At 58.0% G+C, this 23,753-nt stretch overlaps 1 protein-coding gene across 1 annotated transcript in view; it reads right to left on the bottom strand.

Annotated features, from left to right (window-relative positions):
• ADAMTS7 (ADAM metallopeptidase with thrombospondin type 1 motif 7) overlaps positions 1 to 22,291 on the bottom strand; it is a gene marked incomplete at its 5' end in the record, with an annotated part of 51,368 nt that extends 29,077 nt beyond the window's left edge. The window contains 8 exons of the mRNA XM_080651577.1: positions 727 to 870; positions 2,609 to 2,758; positions 4,651 to 4,775; positions 5,527 to 5,610; positions 6,671 to 6,855; positions 8,216 to 8,381; positions 10,657 to 11,024; positions 22,210 to 22,291. Of these exons, the coding sequence (XP_080507703.1) occupies positions 727 to 870; positions 2,609 to 2,758; positions 4,651 to 4,775; positions 5,527 to 5,610; positions 6,671 to 6,855; positions 8,216 to 8,381; positions 10,657 to 11,024; positions 22,210 to 22,291 (1,304 nt within the window). The remainder of the gene's footprint in view (positions 1 to 726; positions 871 to 2,608; positions 2,759 to 4,650; positions 4,776 to 5,526; positions 5,611 to 6,670; positions 6,856 to 8,215; positions 8,382 to 10,656; positions 11,025 to 22,209) is intronic.
• Between the last annotated feature and the right edge of the window lie 1,462 nt (positions 22,292 to 23,753).

The following is a 23,753-nucleotide window of genomic DNA, read 5'->3' as shown; positions in this document are numbered from 1 at the left end:
TTTGCAAACCCCTGGCCGTTGCAAACCCCCAGCCCTTTGCATACCCCCGGCCTTTGCATACCCACAGGCCTTTGCAAACCCCAGCCCTTTGCAAACCCCCAGCCTTTGCATACCCACAGGCCTTTGCAAACCCCCAGCCCTTTGCAAACCCCCAGTCCTTTGCATACCCACAGGCCTTTGCAAACCCCCAGCCTTTGCAAACCCCCAGCCCTTTGCATACCCACAGGCCTTTGCAAACCCCCAGCCCTTTGCATACCCACAGGCCTTTACAAACCCCCAGCCCTTTGCATACCAACAGGCCTTTGCAAACCCCCAGCCCATTGCATACCCACAGGCCTTTGCAAACCCCCAGCCCGCATTGCCTGTGCACTGCCCATCTGGCACCCCTTTGCCTACTGCCCATGCCATCTCTGTCCTTCTTCCCAGTGTAAGCAGCTGCCTAGGGGGGTGGGGGGAGGCAGAGCAGATGCTTGTGGGTGACCTGCTGCCACCCACGCTGCTGGCGGGATTGGAATCAGCGCTCACAGACGATGCCACCCTGTCTCTGCCCCATCAGCTCAGGGAGGGGCAGGTGGCCAGACCCCTTGGTTGTCAGGTTACACTATGAGGGCACCACCCCTGTGGGTCCCTCCACCTGGCACCTCGGTACCACTGTCCCCGTCTCCTGTCCTTGGGGTCCCGGGCGCTGCCCCAGCAGGGGGCGGAGGGGTGGGAAGGTGTGCTTACTCGAAGAACCGGGTGATGTACTCGCGGCTGCACTGGGACCAGTTGAGGGGCAGGGAGTGGTAGAGCAGCTGCGGAGACATGATGAAGAGCTGCTTCCCCTGCGTGTGGCACTGGTTGCCGACTCCGTCATGCAGGGTGCCCAGGCTGCAGAGAGGACAGCACCGGGGGCGGGGTGAGCGAGAGGCAGGCGCCGGCCACCCCCGCCCTCCCTCCCCTGAGGCCCGCGGGGGGCCCGATCCCGGTCCCAGGGCTGGCTCAGGCCCCCCAATGGCTGTGCGGTCTTAGGGAAGTCACTGTCCCTCTCTGAGCCTCTAGAAAGTGGGTAAGCCCCGGCCGGCAGGGCTCCGTGGTTGAGCATCAACCTAGGAACCAGGAGGTCAGAGTTCGATTCCCTCTCCCTTCCTCTCTGAAATCACTCAGGGCACATGCCCAGATTGCGGGCTCGATCCCCGGAGGGGGCGTGCAGGAGGCAGCCGATCCATGATTCCCTCTCATCATTGACTAGAGGCCCGGTGCACGAATTCGTGCACATTGAAAGGAAATTCATTAGAAGAAATATTTTAGAGGCTGAGAAGGGACCGTGGGAGGTTGCCTCCAGGGTGTGTCCGGCCCGTCTCACCCAGTCCCGATAGGGGCTGATCGGGGCCGGGGAGGGACCGCGGGAGGGCTCCAGGGCGTGTCCAGCCCTTCTCGCCCAATCCTGATTGTGGTCGATCAGGGCCATCTCGCCCAGTCCCCATCAGGGCCGATCGGGACCAGCTGGCCGGGGAGGGGCCACGGGAGGGCTCCAGGGCATGTCTCACCCAGTCCTGATCGGCCGGACCCCAACAGCAAGCTAACCTACCGGTGGGATCGTCTGCCCCCTGGTGGTCACTGCACATCATAGCAACTGGTCGGACGGTCACCGTTGGACACTTAGCATATTAGGCTTTTATATATATAGATGGTTCTATCTCCCTCTCCCTCCCTCTCTGAAATCAATAAAAATAGATCTATAATAATAAAAGCGTAATATGCTCATTAGACCGGACGTCCTTCCAGACAACCTTCCGGATGGAGCCGAGGCTGCAAAGGAAGCCCAGGTCCCGGGTGCCGGAGGGAAGCTGGTGCCGGCAGCCGGGGGAAGGAAGGCCTACTCGTGCACGCATTTCATGCATCGGGCCTCTAGTTTCAAAATAAAAAACTAAAATAGCAGAAACCGGTGTGGCTCAGTGGATAGAGCGTCGGCCTGTGGACCGAAGGGTCCCAGGTTCGATTCCGGCCACGGGCACATGCCTGGGTTGCGGGCTCAATCCCCAGTGGGGGGGCGTGCAGGAGGCCGCTGATCCGTGATTCTCCCTCATCCTGGATGTTTCTCTCTTTCTCTCTCTCCCCCTCTCCCTTCCTCTCTGAAATCAACAAAAATAATTTTTTAAAAAATGCAAGTCTCGCCAAAACCGGTTTGGCTCAGTGGATAGAGCGTCAGCCTGCGGACTGAAAGGTCCCAGGTTCGATTCCGGTCAAGGGCACGTAACTTGGTTGCGGGCACATCCCCAGTAGGAGGTGTGCAGGAGGCAGCTGATCGATGTCCCTCTCTCATCGATGTTTCTAACTCTCTATCCCTCTCCCTTCCTCTCTGTAAAAAATCAATAAAATATTTTAAAAAAAAAATGCAAGTTTGGCCTGTCCCAACCCCTCAAACAAGACCTGCTCTAGGCCGGGCCGAGGTCCCCGAGGGCCCCCCTCCTGTTTCACAGGGATACAACCTGGCTGTGGGCTTGGACGGGGACACGCAGGGACCGTGTGTGGCCCAGGCACCCTTCCCTGGGAATCGTAGGCCCGTGGGCCAGGCTGCCCGGGGAGTCCCCAGGTTGGAGGTGGCAGTGGGGGCTGTGGGGTATACCTGTGCCCGAGCTCGTGGGCCACGGTGAAGGCCAGGGGCAGGCCGGTATCCTCGTTGATGCTGCAGCTGAGGTGGGGCTGGCATATGCCCCCCACGTGGGCCAGGCCCAAGGTCTCACACGGCTGGTCCTTGGAGGTGCACAGGTCCTTCCTGCCCAGGCAGAGACAAGACGTGTCCTACAGGCTGACCTGGCCCCATGCCGGGCCGCCCCGAGCCAGGCAGGGGCCCCAGGGAAGGAGCTAGAAGTATGCCCACCCGGCCGGCGTGGCTCAGGGGTTGAGCATCGACCTAGGAACCGGGATGTCTCGGTTTGATTCCCGGTCGGGGCACATGCCCGGGTTGCGGGCTCCATCCCCAGTGAGGGGCGTGCAGGAGGCAGCCGATCCATGATTCTCTCTCATCACAGATGTTTCTCTCTCTCTCCCTCTCCCTTCCTCTCTGAGATCAATAAAAATATATTTTTTTAAAAAAAGAAGAAGAAAAAGGAGGAGGAGGAGGAGGAGGAGGAGGAGGAGGAGGAGAAGAAGGATGGCCACCCATCAATCTGGCCCACGCAGCAGCCACCGGGACCCAGGCGCCGTGGTGCCCGCAGACCCTGCCGGATGCGACTGGGTCGGGGCAGCGGACCGCGCACAGGTCGGCCGGAGCCCAGCTGCGGAAACTGAAAAATGCTGCCTCGAGCCCTAACCGGTGTGGCTCAGTGGATAGAGCGTCGGCCTGCGGACTGAAGGGTCCCGGGTTTGATTCCGGTCAAGGGCATGTACCTTGGTTGCAGGCACATCCCCAGTGGGGGGCGTGCAGGAGGCAGCTGGTTGATGTTTCTCTCTCATCCAATGTTTCTGATTCTCTATCCCTCTCCCTCCCTCTCTGTAAAAAAATCAGTAAAATATCTTTTTTTTAAAAAGAAAGAAAAATGCTGCCTCGGAACAGACTGGCCGCTGCGCTCGTGTGATAAAACTGCACGGAACTCAACGCCACACACACAAGCGCGTCTGACATCCGAGCGACAGGGGCAGAAAGAGAATGTTGGGGACCAGCCACACTTGTAAGAAATAGCGATCACGCTCGGTTAACCGCGGCTGTGCTGCTCCGGTTAGAGAAGCACCTTCTAGCCTGGCTGGGAGTTGCAGTGGGACCTGGGAGCTCACCTGGAGGTGCAGCCCCTGCTCCCCACCCGGGAGCTGCCTGTTACCATGGAAACATAACAACCTGGTTGCAGAAACCAGGGCTGCCAGCCCTTTGAACACCCTCAGCCCTTTGCATGTCACCAGCCCTTTGAGGACCCCCAGGCTTTGCATACCCACAGGCCTTTGCATACCCACAGGCCTTTGCAAACCCACAGGCCTTTGCAAACCCCCAGCCCTTTGCATACCCACAGACCTTTGCAAACCCCCAGCCCTTTGCATACCCACAGGCCTTTGCAAACCCCCAGCCCTTTGCATACCCACAGGCCTTTGCAAACCCCCAGCCCTTTGCATACCCACAGGCCTTTGCAAACCCCCAGCCCTTTGCATACCCACAGGCCTTTGCAAACCCCCAGCCCTTTGCATACCCACAGGCCTTTGCAAACCCCCAGCCCTTTGCATACCCACAGGCCTTTGCAAACCCCCAGCCCTTTGCATACCCACAGGCCTTTGCAAACCCCCAGCCCTTTGCATACCCACAGGCCTTTGCAAACCCCCAGCCCTTTGCATACCCACAGGCCTTTGCAAACCCCCAGCCCGCACTGCCTGTGCACTTCCCATGCCATCTCTGTCCTCCCCAGTGTAAGCAGCCGCCTATGGGGGCAGGGGGTGGGGGTGGGGGGCAGAGCAGATGCTTATGGGTGACCTGCTGCCGGCGGGATTGGAATCAGCGCTCACAGACGATGCCACCCTGTCTCTGCCGCATGGGCTCAGGGAGGGACAGGCGACCCTTCGATTGTCCGGTTACAAACCCACCATTATTTCCAAACAGAAAGACCCGCCCGAGTCCCAAGAGAGAGCGGGGCTGGGCTCCCTGAGCTCCCCCAAAAAACCCCCCGTCCCCCCAGCGAGCAGCACCTGGTGATCAGCACGGCCATGTCGTGGTGCAGAGGGTGGGAGTCATCGTCCATGTTGAGCCGCTTCTGCCACTCGCAGAAGGTGTTCAGGGTGCTGTGGGCCTCGTGCGTGACCTTCATGTCCTTCTGCGGACGGAGAGGGTGATGGCCCAGACCTGGCCGGATGGAGACAGGCAGGACACCGATGCCCAGCCTTTGCATACCCACAGGCCTTTGCAAACCCCCAGCCTTTGCATACCCACAGGCCTTTGCAAACCCCCAGCCTTTGCATACCCACAGGCCTTTGCATACCCACAGGCCCTTGCAAAACCCCAGCCTTTGCATACCCACAGGCCTTTGCATACCCACAGGCCTTTGCAAACCCCCAGCCTTTGCATACCCACAGGCCTTTGCAAACACCCAGCCTTTGCATACCCACAGGCCTTTGCAAACCCCCAGCCCTTTGCATACCCACAGGCCTTTGCAAACCCCAGCCCTCTGCATACCCACAGGCCTTTGCAAACCCACAGCCTTTGCATACCCACAGGCCTTTGCAAACCCCCAGCCCTTTGCATACCCACAAACCTTTGCAAACCCCAGCCCTCTGCATACCCACAAACCTTTGCAAACCCCCAGCCTTTGCATACCCACAGGCCTTTGCAAGCCCCCAGCCTTTGTATACCCACAGGCCTTTGCATACCCACAGGTCTTTGCAAACCCCCAGCCTTTGCATACCCACAGGCCTTTGCAAACCCCCAGCCCTTTGCATACCTACAATCCCAGAGGGGACAGAAGGACAGCAGCGGTCTGACCACCCCTTCCTCCCACCGGCGTCCCCCCTCCTCCTTCAGGGACTAGGGGAGACTGTGGGGGACAGGGGGGACCCTCGGCTTCTCACCACCTCGTCCTGTAGCACAATCAGACGCACGACCGTGATGTGGATGGGGTTCCCGATGCTGGGGTTCTTGAAAATGCCGGCCACCTGCACGACAGAGGGGGTCCGGCGTCACCCTCAATCTAGGATACCGGCAGCCCACCACCGTCCACCGCCAACACCCACCCACATTCACACACAGGGCAGCCCACGCACCTCCTCCCCAACCTACACCAGGGGCTCCCCACTCAGCCCAGGAGAGGAGGCCACCCCCAAAGCCGTGAGGGGTCCGAAGTGCATGGAATGGGCGGGAGAGCCATCTGCTCATTTATTTACTTATTTTTATTTAAAAATATTTTTCTATTGATGTCAGAGAGGAAGGGAGAGGGAGAGAGAGAGAAACATCAATGATGAGAGAGAACCATTGACCGGCTGCTGCCTGCATGCCTCCTACTGGGGATCGAGCCCGCAACCCGGGGCATGTGCCCTTGACCAGTATTGAACCTGGGACCCTTGAGTCCACAGGCTGACGCCCTATCCACTGAGCAACACTAGCTAGGGCGAGCCATCTGCTCATTTAAAGCTCCCTGAGTTGGGCCCTCGTGGCACCGTGGTTAAGCATCGACCTACAAACCAGGAGGTCACGGTTCGATCCCCAGTCAGGGCACAGGCCCGGGTTGGGGGCTCGATCCCCCGTAGGGAGCGTGCAGGAGGCAGCTGATCTGTGCTTCTCTCTCCTCATGGATGTTTCTCTCTCTCTCCCTCTCCCTTCCTCTCTGAAATCTACAACAATTTATTTTTAAAAAATTAATAAATAAAGAGCCCTAACCGGTGTGGCTCAGTGGATAGAGCATCGGCCTGCGGACTGAAAGGTCCCAGGTTCGATTCCGGTCAAGGGCATGGACCTTGGTTGCGGGCACATCCCCAGTGGGGGGTGTGCAGGAGGCAGCTGATGGATGTTTCTTTCTCATCGATGTTTCTAATTCTCTCTCCCTCTCCCTTCCTCTCTGTAAAAAATCAATAAAATATATTTAAAAAGTAAATAAATAAATAGCTTGCAGATTCTTCCTCCTGTTGGGAACCTGGGCTGGGGGGCCAGCCTGCCAGCCTTCCCGCCCCGCGCCCACCGTTTTGCACGGCGCCCAGGCCACCCCCCGGGGGCCCTCACCATGTTCATGATGGTCAGCACGTAGCTCTCCACCTGCGGCTCTCCGTGGTGCCGCACCATGTCGGCGTCCGCCACCACCAGGGTCTCCACCCACTTCTCTCTGCTGTCCGAGCTCTGGTACCGCCGCTGCCGCTTCTGCAGCTGGTCCCCGCCGGCCCGCTGCCAGAATTCCTGCTCCAGCGGCTCTGTGACCCCCGGGGCAGAGTGGGGTGAGCGGTCAGACGGGCCCGGGGCCCCTGTCTCAGGGGCCTCTCCTCCAAGAGCTCTTGGGGACGGTGCTGGGGTGAGGAGGATGGAGAGACGGGGCCAGACGCTCCCCTTACGTGGGGCTGGTGCATCGCAGCACAGGCAGACCTGGCCTGACCCCCAGGGGGCCCCCTGGAGGCCGGCTCCTCGGCCCCAGGGTGAGGATCAGGGAGGAATCACATCGATGCAGCCGGGGAAACCGAGGCCAAGAAGTGTTTATCTGGCCCGGCCAGTGTGGCTCAGTGATTGAGCATTGACCTATGAACCAGGAGGTCAGGGTTCAATTCCCGGTCAGGGCTCCATCCCCAATAGGGGGCATGCAGGAGGCCGCCGATCCATGATTCTCTCTCATCATGGATGTGTCTCTCTCTGTCTCTCTCTCTCTCCCTTTCCCTCTCAGAAATCAATAAAAATCCTATATAATAAAAGCCTAATATGCTAATGAGATGCTAAGGCCGCTCCACCACTCGCTATGACGTGCACTGACCACCAGGGGGCAGACGCTCTGACCAGTAGGTTAGCTTGCTGCTGGGGTCCTGCTGATCAGGACTGAGCGAGACGGGCTGGACACGCCCTGGAGCCCTCCGGCGGTCCCACCCCGGCTGGCCAACCTCCCGCATCCCTCCCCGGCCCTGATCATGCACCGGCGGGGATCCCTCAGCCTGGCCTGCACCCTCTCACAATCCAGTCTGAGGGACTCCCCGGTCCCTGAGTCCACAAATTTCGTGCACCGGCCCTCTAGTATATTAATAAATAAATCAGGGGTCCTCAAACTTTTTAAACAGGGGGCCAGTTCACTGTCCCTCAGACCGTTGGAGGGCCGGACTATAGTTTTTAAAAAAAAACTATGAACAAATTCCTATGCACACTGTGGGCCCGGGACGAGTTGGCTGCTAAGCAGGACAGGCAGCGGCACCCGGCGGGCTGGATAAATGTCCTCGGCGGGCCGCATGTGGCCCGCGGGCCGTAGTTTGAGGACCCCTGACATAAATAAATGAATAGATAAAAAAGGACCTCCGGCCCTAACTGGTTTGGCTCAATGGATAGAGCATCGGCCTGTGGACGGAAGGGTCCCGGGTTCGATTCCAGTCAAGGGCATGGACCTTGGTTGCGGGCACATCCCCAGTGGGGGGCGTGCAGGAGACAGCTGATGGATGGTTCTCTCTCATCGATGTTTCTAACTCTCTCTCCCTCTACCTTCCTCTCTGTAAAAAATCAATAAAATATATATTTTTAAAAAAAGGACCTCGGTGCCCTGCGTGCAGCCGCCGCCCTGAAGGGGGAGGCACAGGAACCTACCTTGCACCCCACAGGTGCTTCCGGTCCTGGGGCTGCCCCGTTCGGTCTGCCCCTGGGAAGGTGGACGCTGGTACACCACGTGGGGCTGGGCGCTTCCGGGCTGGACCTGGGCACCTTGCAGGGGCTCGATGAAGTAGTCCTGGTTGTTGAGCCGGAACACACCTTTCTGGAGAGGAGCTCAGGATCACACAGGGAGCCGTGCTGAGCCGGCAGCCGGGGCCCTGGCCTCCTCTGGCGATGCTCGTGGCCAGCGGGACATCCTATCCCCTGAGGCTGAGGGAGACTCACACCCAAAGGAAGAGGGGCCCTGGCCGGTGTGGCTCAGTGGATAGAGCGTCGGCCCGAGGAGGAAGGGTCCCGGGTTCGATTCCAGCCAAGGGCACATCCTTGGGTTGCGGGCTCGGCTCCCAGGAGGGGGCGTGCAGGAGGCAGCTGATCCAGGATTCTCTCTCGTCACGGATGTTTCTCTCTCTCTATCTCCCTCTCCCTCTCCCTTCCTCTCTGACATCAATAAAAATATATTTTAAAAAAACACACAAAACAGAGGAAGAGGGGACCGGCTGCTTTCTAGGCTGCATTTCTGCACACCCCACACACCGTGGTTCTCAGAGTTTGGTCTCTGGACCCACATCTCCGACATCCCTTGTGAGACTCGGTCACAAAGGCAAGTTTGGACCCAGCCGGCCGGCGTGGCTCAGTGGTTGAGCCTGGACCTAGGACCCAGGAAGTCACAGTTCGATTCCCGGTCAGGGCACAGGCCAGGGATGCGGGCTCCATCCCCAGGGCGGGGTGTGCAGGAGGCAGCCGATCCAGGATTCTCTCTCCTCATGGATGTTTCTGTCTCTCTCTCCCTCCCCCTTCCTGTCTGAAATCAATACAAATATACTTTAAAAAATACAAACGAAAACAAGACCTAGCCGGTTTGGCTCAGTGGACAGAGTGTTGGCCTTTGGATTGCAGGCTCTGGCCTGGGCCCTGGTTGGGGTACGTGCACGAGGCAGCCAATCGATGTGTTTCTCTCACATCAATGTCTCTCTCTGTCTCTCCCTCTCCCTTCCACTCTCTCTGAAAATCAATGGGAAAATTTCCTCGGGCGAGGACTAAAAACAGGATATATATGTGTATGTGTGGGGAGGGGGGGTATCCTAATATATAAAAAGCCAGGGGCTGTCACAACCTAAACGACCAGACGGACGACCGAACAGCAGGCCGCGTGGGGCGACCAGGCTGGCAGGGGGTTAGTGAGGGATGACCAAACGACTGAACAGCAGGCTGCATGGGGTGACCAGGCCAGCACGGGGGCGGGGGGGAGGCAGTTGAGGGCGATCAGGCCAGCAGGGGGGGCCGTTAGGGGCGATCAGGCAGGCAGGCAGGTGAGCAGTTAGGAGCCAGTGGTCCCGGATTGGGGAGGGTGCAGGCTGGGCTGAGGGGACAGCCCCCACCACCCCGTGCACGAGTTTTGTGCACCGGGCCTCTACTATAAAATAAAATCGTAATATGCTAATTAGACCGGACAGCCGAACGACTTTCCGGACATCCTTCCAGGCATCCTTCCGGATGACACTGGGGCTGCCAGGGCCTAGGCAAGCTTCAGTGGCTGCAAGGGTAGAGTCCCTTGCCTGATTTCATGCATGGGGCCTCTAGTGTGTGTGTGTGTGTGTGTGTGTGTGTGTGTGTGTGTGTGTGTGCGCGCGTATATATATATATACACATATATATATATATATATATATATATATATATATATATGTATACAGTTGTTGTTTTTTAAAAAAATGCAAGTTTGGCCGAAACCGATTTGGCTCAGTGGATAGAGCGTCGGCCTGCGGACTGAAGGGTCCCAGGTTCGATTCCGGTCAAGGGCATGTACCTTGGTTGCGGGCACATCCCCAGTGGAAGGTGTGCAGGAGGCAGCTGATCCATGTTTCTCTCTCATCGATGTTTCTAGCTCTCTATCCCTCTCCCTTCCTCTCTGTAAAAAATCAATAAAATATATTTAAAAAAAAAAAATGCAAGTTTGGCCGAAACCGGTTTGGCTCAGTGGATAGAGTGTCGGCCTGCGGACTGAAGGGTCCCGGGTTCGATTCCGGTCAAGGGCATGGACCTTGGTTGCGGGCACATCCCCAGTGGAAGGTGTGCAGGAGGCAGGTGATGGATGTTTCTCTCTCATCGATGTTTCTAGCTCTCTATCCCTCTCCCTTCCTCTCTGTGAAATATCAATAAAATATATTTTTTTAAAAAATGCAAGTTTGGGAGCCCACCCAGACCTAACCTGTGGGATCCCCTGTTTGAACGTGGCCCTGCGGGCGATTCCAGCTACAAGCAAAGTCTGGGAACCCAAACCCTGGGGCACTCCGGGAGGGCCTGCGTTTTCATTCCCATTTCACAGGCGCCATCCGCGAGGCCGGGGGAGGCGAGTCCGGGGGAGACGGGGCACTCACCAGGCCGTCACAGGCGCTGATGGACGCCAGGCCGCCCTTCTGCTCGGGGCTCTGCACCTGGCCCTGCAGGTGGCAGGCGGGCGGACCGGGCCTGCGGATGCGGGCGCGCCCCAGGCCGCCGAGCCGGCGCGTCTCGCTCACGAAGCCGGGAGCCAGCAGGTCCGGGGTGGCCCCCAGGCGCAGGTGCAGGTCGTGGCCCCGGAACTGCAGCTGGTAGAAGGTGGAGGCCACGCCGCCGCCCTCGGACAGGGCCCGCTTGCGCAGCGCGCGCGGCCACAGCTCGTAGGACAGGAACGCGCCGCCCGCGTCCACGCGCACCGGGTGCACGATGTCCCGCGCCGCCTCTGGGCTCGCGGCCGTGGGGGGCCCTGCGGGGAGAAAGCCGGGCCCTCAGGGACCAGAGGGCGGGATTCGCCTCCCCGCTGTGCCTCCCACCGCCAGCTCTGTTCCTCCAGCTACAGGTGTCTAAGTCACAGATCTCCTGATTCCACGGCTGCCCCCCTCGTCCTCCGCCCCTCACACCCATCAGATCCCGACCTTGCGCTGCTCAAATCGCCCCTGGGGCCCGGCCGGGCTGACCTGTGGCTCCCTGGTTGAGCTTCGACGTAGGAACCAGGAGGTCAGGGTTCGAATCCCGGTCAGGGCACAGGCCCGGGGTTGCTGGCTGCATCCCCAGTGTGGGGCGTGCAGGAGGCAGCCCATCCATGAGTCTCTGTTATCATGAATGTCTCTCTCTCTCTCTCTCTCTCTCTCTCTCTCTCCCTTTCTGAAATCAATGAAAAAAAAATATTGAGCCAAAACCTGTTTGGCTCAGTGGATAGAGCGTCGGCCTGCGGACTGAAAGGTCCCAGGTTCGATTCCGGTCAAGGGCATGTACCTTGGTTGCGGGCACATCCCCAGTAGGAGGTGTGCAGGAGGCAGCTGATCGATGTTTCTCTCTCATCGATGTTTCTGACTATCTATCCCTCTTCCTTCCTCTCTGTAAAAAAATCAATAAAATATATTTAAAAAAAAAAAAGAAAAAAAAAAAGAAAAAAAAATATTGAAAAACAGAACAAAAAACCTTGTTCTCTCATCTCACTCCGGCCCAGCCACCTGCTAGACCTCGAGCCGACTGCCCTGGACACACCCATGGAGTGCCTCCTGCTGAGAAGACCCCACGCCCTGCATTTCCCACCAGGCCCAGGCCTTCAGGTCTCCTGTCTAGTAAAGAGGGAATATGCAAATTGACCGTCACGCCATCACAAAGATGGCAGCGCCCGTAGCCACAAGATGGCGTGCCCAGTCCCCTCAGCCCCGCTGGAGTCCCCCAGTCGTTTCAGCCCCACGGGGGCGGGGGGGGGGGGCGAGGGGGTTAGCAGGCACGCCATGCGGCCAGACCCGCCCTCAGCCCTCCAGCCGCCCAGGGCAGCCCCGAGGCTCAGGTAACCAGGGCCGGCCAAGGCTTGCGCTGCCGGCAGTGGCAGCAGCAGAGGTGTGATGGGGGCATTGCCTTCCCCCGATCGCCGGGTCGCCTCCCGCCCCTGAGGGCTCCCGGACTGTGAGGGGGGGGTAGGCCAGGCTGAGGGACCCCCCCTTCAGTGCATGAATTTTTTTTAAATATATTTTATTGATTTTTTTACAGAGGGGAAGGGAAAGGGATAGAGAGTTAGAAACATCGATAAGAGAGAAACATCGATCAGCTGCCTCCTGCACACCTCCCACTGGGGATGTGCCTGCAACCAAGGTCCATGCCCTTGACCGGAATCGAACCTGGGACCCTTCAGTCCGCAGGCCGACGCTCTATCCACTGAGCCACACCAGCTAGGGCCAGTGCATGAATTTTCATGCTCCAGGCCTTTAGTATATAATACACACACACACACACACACACACACGCGTGCGCGCGCGCACATATATATATATTAAAAGCCTAATATGCTAAGTGTCCGATCATCCAGTCAGCCATTCAACCAATCAAAGCATAATATGCTAATGAGATGCTAAGGCCGCTCAACCGCTAGCTATGATGTGCAGCGACCACCAGGGGGCAGACGCTCTGATGGGCAGGTTAGCTTGCTGCTGGGGTCCGGCTGATCAGGACTGAGCGAGATGAGCTGGACACGCTCTGGAGCTTTCCCATGGTCCCTCCCTGGCTGGCCAACGTCCGGCGTCCCTCCCCAGCCACAATCGTGCACCGGTGGGGGTCCCTCGGCCTGGCCTGCGCCCTCTCACGATCCGGGACTCCTTGGGGGATATCGGAGAGCTGGTTTTGCCCTGATCCCGCAGGCCAGGCCGAGGGACCCCACTGGTGCACGAATTTGTGCATCGGGCCTCTAATATATATATATATATACACACACACACACATATACATATATATATCTGTGTGTGTATATATATATATATATATATATTTCATTGCTTTCAGAGAGGAAGGGAGAGGGAGAGTGAGAAACATCAATGATGAGAATCACTGATCCGATGCCTCCTGCACACCCCACACTGGGGATCAAGCCTGCCACCCTGGCATGTGCCCTGACCGGGAATCGAACCTTGATCTCCTGGTTCACAGGTTCATGCTCAACCACTGAGCCACGTCAGCTGGGCCCTTCGGGTATATTTTTTCAAGGAAATGCAGGAGCCCTAACCAGTTTGGTTCAGTGGATAGAGCGTCGGCCTGCGGACGGAAGGGTCCCGGGTTCGATTCCGGTCAAGGGCATGTACCTTGGTTGCGGGCACATCCCCAGTGGGAGGTGTGCAGGTGGCAGCTGATGGATGTTTCTCTCTCATCGATGTTTCTGGCTCTCTCTCCCTCTCCCTTCCTCTCTGTAAAAAAACCAATAAAATGTATTTAAAAGAAAAAAAACGGAAATGCAGGAGCTGGCTGCCTGGGGTGCCTTATTGTGTGTGGCTCTGGGTATATCTCCCCCATCTCTGATTTTCAGGAGATCAGCAGGACCAGGGGTTTCCAGATGCTTCTGATAAGAACGTCTCCTTAAAAGCACATTCCTGTCCCCTGTCCCGGAGGCACTGAATCAGCACCTCCAGGAAATAGGACCAGGAAGCCCTGGACTTGACCTGGAGCCTCAGGGGAGTAGGGGAATTCCGCCATCCATCCCGTTACCCTTCGGTAACACCTGGAGCGCTCAGCATGACCCCAGAGGGCTGACCCTGCACATCCGGGGCCCTGGGGTCTAAACCTTCAGGGAATTCTTTTTTTTCTTTCTTTCTTTCTTAAGTCTTTTGTTTGTCTGTTCGTTTGTTTAATCATCACCCGAGGATATGTTCAGAGAGAGGAAGGGAGAGTGGCAGAGGGATAAACCTAAAACCTAGGCATGGGGCCCTAACCGGTGTGGCTCAGTGGATAGAGCGCCGGCCTGCGGACTGAAGGGTCCGGGTTCGATTCCGGTCAAGGGCATGTACCTTGGTTGCGGGCACATCCCCAGTAGGAGGTGTGCAGGAGGCAGCTGATCGATGTTTCTCTCTCATCGGTGTTTCTAACTCTCTGTCCCTCTTCCTTCTTCTCTGTTAAAAAAAAAAAAAAAATCAATATATAAAAAAAAAAAAACAAAAAAACCCCACCTATTTGTGATACTTCAAACAATTAAAAAAATAATAGAATAAATAAAATAAAAAAATAAAAAATAAAAACACCTAGGCATGTGGCCTGGCTGGCGTCCATGGCTCAGGAGGTCACAGTTCGATTCCCAGTCAGGGCACAGACCCGGGTTGCGGGCTGGATCCCCAGTGTGGGGCGTGCAGGACGCAGCCCATCCATGAGTCTCTCTCATCATGGATGTTTCTCTCTCTCTCTCTATCTCTCCCTTCCTCTCTGAAATCAATGACAATATATTAACCCTATATAATAGAAGCCTAATATGCAAATCGACCGAACTGCAGAACGACCGGTTGCTATGACGTGCACTGACCACCAGGGGGCAGACGCTCAGCACAGGAGCTGCCCCCCAACCGCAGGCCCCAGGCCAGCCAAGGAGGGTGCCAGTGGCCATCCCCTCATCACCCCGCTGGTCGCCTCCCACAGAGGAAGGTGACCGGCGGTGGCGGCGGGGGACGTGGCCGGCGAGCGGGCGGCACCAGGCCAGCCAAGGCGGGTCGCCCCACAGATCAGCCCTGATCACCGGCCAGGCCTAGGGGCCCTACCCATGCACAAATTCCGTGCATCAGGCCTGTAGTTAATAAATAAATAAACAAACACCAAGGCATGTGCCCTGACTGGGAATCAAACCCATAACCGGGTGTCTCTGACAAAAGTGGGAAGACAAGAGGTGAGCCACGAGGCCCCATGTTTCTAGAAACATCTCTCCTGGCCAGCCTCGTTTTTGTCCATTGAGGCTCCCTGCCATTTGGAAATAATCGCATTCATTATACAGGGTTAATATAGTGTCGTTGATTTCAGACACACGCCTGGCATTTGGGACAGTGGGTGGCACAGGGCCACGATCGAACATTAGCAAGAGTTTCTACAGGATAAGTAGCTGTTTCTTTAAACTCTTGTTATTTCTTTGCCTAATGGCTTAATTTAAAAAAATTTAAATATAGATTTTTTTAATTGATTTCAGAGAGGAAGGGAGAGGGAGAGAGAGAGAGAAACAGCCATGATGAGAGAGAATCCTGGATCGGCTGCCTCCTGCACGCCCCCTACTGGGGATCAAGCTCGCAACCTGGGCATGTGCCCTGACCGGTGTGGCTCAATGGATAGAGCGTCGGGCTGCAGACTGAAGGGTCCCGGGTTCGATTCCGGTCAAGGGCATGTACCTTGGTTGCGGGCACATCCCCAGTGGGAGGTGTGCAGGAGGCAGCTGATCGATGTTTCTCTCTCATCGGTGTTTCTAACTCTCTGTCCCTCTACCTTCCTCTCTGTAAAAAAAAAAAAAATTTTAAATCAATAAAATATATTTTAAAAAATCATTTAAATATAGATTTTTTTAAAAATTGATTTCAGCCCTGACCTGTTTGGCTCAGTGGATAGAGCGTCGGCCTGCGGACTGAAGGGTCCCGGGTTCGATTCCGGTCAAGGGCATGTACCTTGGTTGTGGGCACATCCCCAGTGGGGGGTGTGCAGGAGGCAGCTGATCGATGTTTCTCTCTCATTGATGTTTCTAACTCTATCCCTCTCCCTTCCTCTCTGTAAAAAATCAATAAAATATATTTTTATAAAAAATTGATTTCAGAGAGGAAGAGAGAGGGAGAGAGAGAAACATCCACGATGAGAGAGAATCATGGATCGGCTGCCTCCTGCACGCCCCCCACTGGGGATGGAGCTCGCAATCTGGGCCTGTGCCCTGACCGGGAATCGAACCCTGACCTCCTGGTTCCTGGGTTGACCCTTACCCGCTGAGCCATGCCTGGCTGGGCTGGGTACGTGCTTAACCCACGAGGATGAGCAGGGCGCCTTAGGGGTACACTCCCCCCACCCCCAGGGAAGGAGAACAACTCAAGGTGAGGCACGGGGGACCTGCAGCAGGAAGGGAGTCACCCCAGGCACTGGTTCTGTGCACGGAGACGCAGAGGAGTGATCACCAGGGGCAAAGGTGAGGGTTTCCCACAGAGGAATCCCCAGATGGGCCCCCACTGGCCACTAAAGGAGGGTAGCCTGGGGGTGAGGACAGTCACAGTCACAGAGGTGAAGGGGAGGCCGGAGGTGAAGGGGAGGCCGCCCGCCCCGGGGCACAAGGTACGTGAGGCTCTCCAGCCGCAGCCGTGTCCCTGAAGGCATGTGGGGGGGCAGGGAGGTCCCCATGAGGCTGGGGAAGCCGAACCACTGGGGAGAAATGGCCCCCAGGGCTCAAAAACACGTGTCCCTCGTCCCTGGGGACATGCAGTGGGTGCTGTTGGAATTCCCGCTGTAGCCCTTGGACCGGCTCCACAAGATAGAAACTCAAGGTGAGTTATACAGAGGCAGCCTCGGGCCTGGCCGGCGTGTCTCAGAGGTGGAGCGGCGACCGATGAACCAGGAGGTCAGGGTTCGATTCCCGGTCAGGGCACAGGCCCAGGTTGCGGGCTCGATCTCCAGGGTGGGGCGTGCAGGAGGCCGCCGATCCATGATTCTCTCTCATCACGGATGTCTCTCTCCCCATCTCTGAAATCAGTAAAAACATATTTTTTAAAAAAATAAAGAGAGCCTGCCGAAACCGGTTTGGCTCAGTGGATAGAGCGTCGGCCTGCAGACTGAAGGGTCCCAGGTTCAATTCCGGTCAAGGGCATGTACCTTGGTTGTGGGCACATCCCCAGTAGGAGGTGTGCAAGAAGCAGCTGATCGATGTTTCTCTCTCATCGATGTTTCTAGCTCTCTATCCCTCTCCCTTCCTCTCTGTAAAATATCAATAAAATATATTTTTAAAAAAAAATAAAATAAAATAAAAAAAATAATAAAGAGAGCCCTAACCGGTGTGGCTCAGTGGATAGAGCGTCGGCCTGCGAACTGAAGGGTCCCGGGTTCGATTCCGGTCAAGGGCATGGACCTTGGTTGCGGGCACATCCCCAGTGGGGAGTGTGCAGGAGGCAGCTGATCGATGCTTCTCTCTCATCGATGTTTCTAACTCTCTCTCCCTCTCCCTTCCTCTCTGTAAAAATCAATAAAATATATTTTAAAAAATAAAAAATAAAGAGATAAAGCCTCAAGACCAAGGACTGCGTGTGCCCTCCCTCGGGAGAGCAGCCCCCACCACAGCCTTTCCCCTCTTCTTCCCCCACAAGCATGCCTTTCCTGAACTTGAAGGGATCCCGGGAGACTTGCCACGAGGGGAGCAACGGGCAATGGCGGCTGATCCCCGGCACCCCCTGTACCTGTCCCGAAGGCTCCTCACCTCTGACTTCCCAGAGAGCTGAGGCAGCCCGGCCTGAGCTCTCTCTCCTGTGGCTTCTTTCATACGAAGCCTTTTCTTATTATTTTCTAAAATACACCCAGTGGCCAGAGGAGGATGATCTCTGAACGCATAATCATCAGGCCACTCGGTCTATAGCTTATCTAATAAAAGGCTAATATGCAAATGGTCCCCTCGACCAGGAGTTCGACCAGCAGGCAAGCCAGCCAACCGCCCATGTCCCCTCCCCCTGGCCAGGCTGGCCGGACCCCACCCATGCACGAATTCATGCACCGGGCCTCTAATATATATATATATATATATATATATATATATATATATACACACACACACACACATATACACACACACACACACTGAATGGCCAGATTATTTTGCATTCAGAGATCATCATCATCTGGCCACTCAGTGTATATGTTTATTGATTTCAGAGAGGAAGGGGAGAGGGAGAGAGAGAGAGAAACATCCATGATGAGAGAGAACCATGGATCAGCTACCTCCTGCACGCCCCCACACTGGGAATGGAGCCCATAATCCCGGCATGTGCCCTGGACCGGGAATCGAACCCGTGACCTCCTGTTTCAGAGGTCAACCCTCAACCACGGAGCCAGGCAGGCCGGGCCTGAGCCCTTTCTTGCTTTACTGTTTTCAGTTTTATTTTATTTTATTTTAATATATTTTTTATTGATTTCAGAGAGGAAGGGAGAGGGAGATAGAAACATCCATGATGAGAGAGAACCATTGATCTGCCGCCTCCAGCATGCCCTCCGCTGGGGATCGAGCCCGCAACCTGGGCATGTGCCCTTGACTGGAATCGAACCCGGGACCCTTCAGTCCACAGGCCGACGCTCTACCCACTGAGCCACACCGGCCAGGGCTACTGTTTTCAGTTCTAATAAACGTTCCCTCATAGTCCACTGGACTCGTGTAGTAAAATCTCTCCTGCACGAAGCCAAGAACCCACACACGCCCAGGTGGCCCTCGGCAGACCCGCCAAGGGCCAGTGTCCCTTTCCGGGAACAAAAGGACCCACAGCTCATGTCAAAGAGAAAAAATAACCAAGGTGTGTGCGTGGAGGCGGGGGGGCGGGGGGAACCTGAGTCCTATACACACAGAGCTCATAGGTGCGATTCCACATTTTGGTTGGGGCATGGCTGGGCCCCAGTCCCACATTTCCCTACCAGTGAGCCCAAGCCCTGGCCTGTGTGGCTCAATGGATAGAGCGTCGGCCTGTGGACTGAAGGGTCCCGGGTTCGATTCCGGTCAAGGGCTCGTACCTGGGCTGCAGGCTCGATCCCCAGCCCTGGTCAGGGCATGTGCAAGAGGCAACTCATGGGTGTGTGTCTCTCTCTTATTGATGTTTCTCTCTCTGTCTCTCCCCACCCCCCCAGCCCTGCCCTTCCACTCTCTAAAATTAATCAATGGAGCCCTGGCCGGTGTGGCTCAGTGGATAGAGCGTCAGCCTGCAAACTGAAAGGTCCCAGGTTCGATTCCCGGTCAAGGGCACATGCCCGGGTGTGGCTCGATCCCCAGGGTGGGGTGTGCAGGAGGCAGCCGATCCATGATTCTCTCTCAACACTGATGTTTCTATCTCTCTCTCCCTCTTCCTTCCTCTCTGAAATCAATAAAAATATTTTTAAGAAATAAAATAAAATAAAATAAATCAATGGAGCCCTGGCCGGTGTGGCTAAGTGGATAGAGCACCGGCCTGCGGACTGAAGGGTCCCGGGTTCTATTCCAGTCAAGGGCACATGCCGGGGTTCGTGGGCTCGATCCCCAGGGTGGGGTGTGCAGGAGGCAGCGGATCCATGATCAGTGATTCTCATCATGGATGTTTCTATCTCTCTCTTTCTCTCTCCCTTCCTCTCTGAAATCAATAAAAAATATATATTTAAAAAAAGAAGGGCCTTGCCTTAAAAAATAATAATAATAATAAAAATCAATGGGAAAATATCCTCGGGTGAGGGTTATAAAACAAAAACAAAACAAAACGTGAGCCTCAAGGGACCCTGAGTGTGAGCGGAATGGGGAGGCCCCCCGCCTGTATGTGGGGATTCCAGATCCTGCCGCGCCCCTCCGGATGGGGGAGCAGATGAGACAGGGGGCAGGGTGTCTGCGGGGCCACCACTCTCCCAGGGCGGCTCCCAGGGGCAGGACTCACCAAGGACTCCCTAATCTTCCTGGCTCGGCCTGGCCGGTTTCTAAAAGTAACAGCCACTCCGGGGAGGTCACTCCACAGGCCCCTTCTGCCTCCCGGAGCCCTGGGAGGTAGATGCCGTGATCCCCACTTGACAGGAGGGTGGCCACACGCCTAGATGGGGAGGGGGGGACTGGGGGGGTCAGGCCTGCAGCGGCAGTGGAGAAGGCTCTAATCCCAGGGGACCCCCTCCCCCCCCATTCTTCCTACAGCTGCCATGGACCCAAGTTCAGGCTCAGGGGCAGCCCCCCCAGCCCCCAGAAACCACATTCCTGCTGCTCCGGCATCCCACCGTGTGGGCAGCCCCAGGGGGACCCTGGCAGACCCCTCCCCTGGACCGTGTCCCCTCGGCCCCTCAAGGACTGCCCGCCACCTGCTTGGCGGGGTCGCGAGAAAGACCAGGTGGCAGGCACCTCGCCAAAGTCCAGGAGGCGCTGGTGCCCTCTCCACCGCGCACAAAACTCGCTCCAGCGAGGCTCTCATCAGGGACCCCCCCCCCCACACCGCACCGGCTCCCCAAACCACAATCGCTCCAGACCAGGAGCAGGCCTCATCCAGCCCCCCGCCCTCCCCCTCGCCCCCCACCCCCCCACCCCCCCCCCCACCCCGGTTCATCGTCTCCTCCAGTCCCGCGATCTCGGGCACCCTCCTTGCAAACCTCCCCGGCGGCCTCCCGCCCGGCTCTCCCAGTGTCCCACCGGCCCCATCAGACCAGGAGCTACCCGAGCGCGGAGGCGGGGAACCCCCACACCCCCCGGCTCCGGCTCCTACACCCCCAGGCCGGCTGCTCCGGGCGCGCGCCCAGAGCTCCCCGGACAGAGTCTCCTCGGCGGCTTCGCCCTCGGGGAAGGGGGAGAGGCAGGAAGTGCAGGCGGCGCGCAACCGGACCCCGCGCCCAGGGCCCCCGGGCAGATCTGAGTCGGGGCGGTCGGGGAGGGGTGGAGGGGGGGGCCCGCAGCGCCCCCGCAGCCCGCTTTGCGCCACCCGCGCTTTGCACGGAGGTAGGTGAGAAGCCGGGTCCTTCGCGCGCAGACCGCGCTCCATCCAGCCCCTCGGACCAGGGGCCGCGGGAGGGCGCGCGCGGCTGCGCCCCAGCAGTGGGGACCCGGCGCCCGAAGCGCAACAGGGACTCCTTCCCGGCCACGGGCCAGGCCGATGGCGGCGGCGGCGGCGTCTGCAGGCTCCCCCCCCCCCCCCGCCGGACCCCAGCCCGGAGCCTCACACCCCAGGGAGGAGGAGGGTGCGGGGTCTGCGGAGGCGCGAGGGGGCGGCGGGGGGAGCGGGGCGGCCACCCACCTGGTGTGGTTTGGGGGGGCGCCGGGCGCCAGCGCGCACAGCAGCAGGAGGAGGGGGCGCAGCGGCGCGAGGCTGCCGGGGGCGCGGGGTCCCGGGCGGGGCATGCCTGCCGCTCCGCGAGCCACTCCGCGCGCTCCCCGGTCCGTGGGTCCCGGCTCCGGGTCGGACCAGCCCGGCTTCCCCGCGCGCGCGGCTCCCGGTCCGGCCGGGGACTCGGTCCGCGCTCAACAAAGAGGCGGCAGAGCCCGCCCCCCGGCCGCCTCGGAGGCTCCGAGAAGCCCTCGGAGTGAGAAGGGACGAAAGACCGAAGGAGGAGGGAAGAGAAGGAAGAAAAAGGAAGAAAGGAGGGGGGGAGGGAGGAGGGAGGGGCGCGGCCGCCCGGCCCCCGCCCCGCCCCGCGGTGCTGCCCCCGCCCCGGCCCCGGCTCGGGCCGCCGCGGCCCCTCCCTCCCTCCCCGCCGGCCTCCCCGGCCTCCGCGCCGCTCCAGAGGCTGCGCTCGGCCACTCTCATCCCCGCGCCCGCCGGGCCGAGCGCGCCCTCTGGCGGTGGCGCTGAGCCGGCTGTCCGGGGTGGGGCGCTTAGGAGACCCCCCAAAAGCATCTGGAATTTCCGGAATTCCCGCCGGCTCCCCAAGCTGTGCAGCAGGAGGCGCTCTTGGGGTGCATGCGCCCTTGGTAGGCCTGCGCCTCCTGGGAAAGGGACACGGGGGGGGGGGGGGGGGACGCAGCAGGGGGTCCCAGGGGTCCCAAGGTGATTCTGCTCCAAGGCCAGCTCCAGAGAGAGGCCGCCCGCCCCCCCCCCCCCACACTCTCCAGGGATCAGCCCTTTTTCCATGCGTGAGGGGTCCCCCGTTCCTCATCTCCAAGTGACTGTCTGCTTGAAGGTAAGCCTGCACCCACAGACTCTCAGCAAGCCCCCCCAACCCCCCCTCCCCCCGGGGAGCCTGGAGTCCAGTCAACCCCAGCCCTCACAGGCCAGGCCAGCCTCTGCCTGGGACCCCTCTACCGTCTGGGCTTCTGCTGGCCCAGCCCCTCCATGCTGTTCGGGACACTCACCCTGCACCCCCTGCCCTACTGGGAGGACCGTCTGTCCCCCAATTATTCCTCCAGACCCGGGATCCCTGGGGTCAGCTGGGCGGCCCGACCTTTGCCCAGCCTCTGCCCGCCGGAGGCTCACAGACTTCCTCATTGTCCAGTCTCCCATGCACTTCCCTTCATTCCTGGAAGCTCCAGCCCACGCCCTTCTGGTCCCCGGGGACCCGGAGCACGTGGCCGCTCTGCTCCTTGACCTCCTCGGAGGGTGGCCTTTCACCCATCGTATCCGTCAGGGCCGCGGCCTGGGCTGGGCCAGACGCAGCAGCCCCACCTCTGAAATCTGAAATCTCAGCGGGACCCTGCTTCTCTCCCGCGCCCCCCATCCCTGAATTTTTCTTCCTCCTCTAGTCCCCTCTCACCTTCCTCTCCTGCCCACCTACCAGCCCCTCCTGGCTTCACCCATGTCCATCCCTGGCCCCTACCCAGCCGCCTTCCACTTCCTCCTCCTGGGGGGCGCGGGGGTGGGGGGCGCTCCTGACAGCCTGCTGGCCTGCTGCCCACTGATGGGGACCCTTCAGGCCTCCACATCTGGCCACACACACCTCCCACTCCTGCTCCCAGCACCCATACCCACGTGGCAGCCACGGATGGTCCCTAACCACTGGATCCAACGGAGCAGACACCCACCCACCCACCCTCCAGCAATCAGACACAAATGCTTTCCACCAGGGCTCCGCGTCCTGTCGCCCCCTCGCCTCCCCAGGGACCCCCCCACCCCCGCTCTAGGGGTCCACCTCGTTCCGTGGTCTCCACTGGCTCCTGGCCCTCATCCTGGTCTCCCTCTTATGGAAGATGCTGACAGGCGGGGCCCGTGTGGCTCAGTGGTTGAGCGTCCCACCTAGGAACCAGGAGGTCAGGGTTCGATTCCCGGTCAAGGGCACCTGCCCGGGTTGAGGGCTCCATCCCCAGGGGGGGGCGTGCAGGAGGCAGCCGATCCGTGATTCTCTCTCCTCATGGATGTTTCTATCTCTCTCTGGCCACTCAGTGTCTGTCCTATAGAATAAAAGGCTAATATGCACATTGTCCCCTCGACCAGGAGTTCGACCAGCAGGCTGGCCGGCCAACCGCCCATGTCCCCTCCCCCTGGCCAGGCTGGCCAGACCCCACCCATGCACGAATTCATGCACCAGGCCTCTAATATATATATATATATATATATATATATATATATATATATATATGTATGTATATGTATATGTATGTATATATGTATGTATATATACATATATATACACACATACATATATATGTGTGTATATATATATACACACACACATATATATGTGTGTATATGTGTGTATATATATATATATATATATACACACACACACACACACACACACTGCACACACACACTGAGTGGCCAGATTATTATGTGTTCAGAGATCATCATAATCTGGCTACTCAGTGTATTTTATTTTATTTTATTTTATTATTTTTAAATATTTTATTGATTTTTTACAGAGAGGAAGGGAGAGGAATAGAGAGTTAGAAACATCGATGAGAGAGAAACATCAATCAGCTGCCTCCTGCACACCCCCCACTGGGGATGTGCCCGCAACCAAGGTACATGCCCTTGACCGGAATCGAACCCGGGACCCTTCAGTCCGCAGGCCGACGCTCTATCCACTGAGCCACACCAGCTAGGGCCACTCCGTGTATTTTAAAAATAAGAACATTGAC

This window comes from Plecotus auritus (genome assembly GCF_963455305.1).
Source record: "Plecotus auritus genome assembly, chromosome: 15".
Lineage (NCBI taxonomy): Eukaryota > Metazoa > Chordata > Mammalia > Chiroptera > Vespertilionidae > Plecotus > Plecotus auritus.
This window is presented reverse-complemented; position numbering and strand designations above follow the sequence as displayed.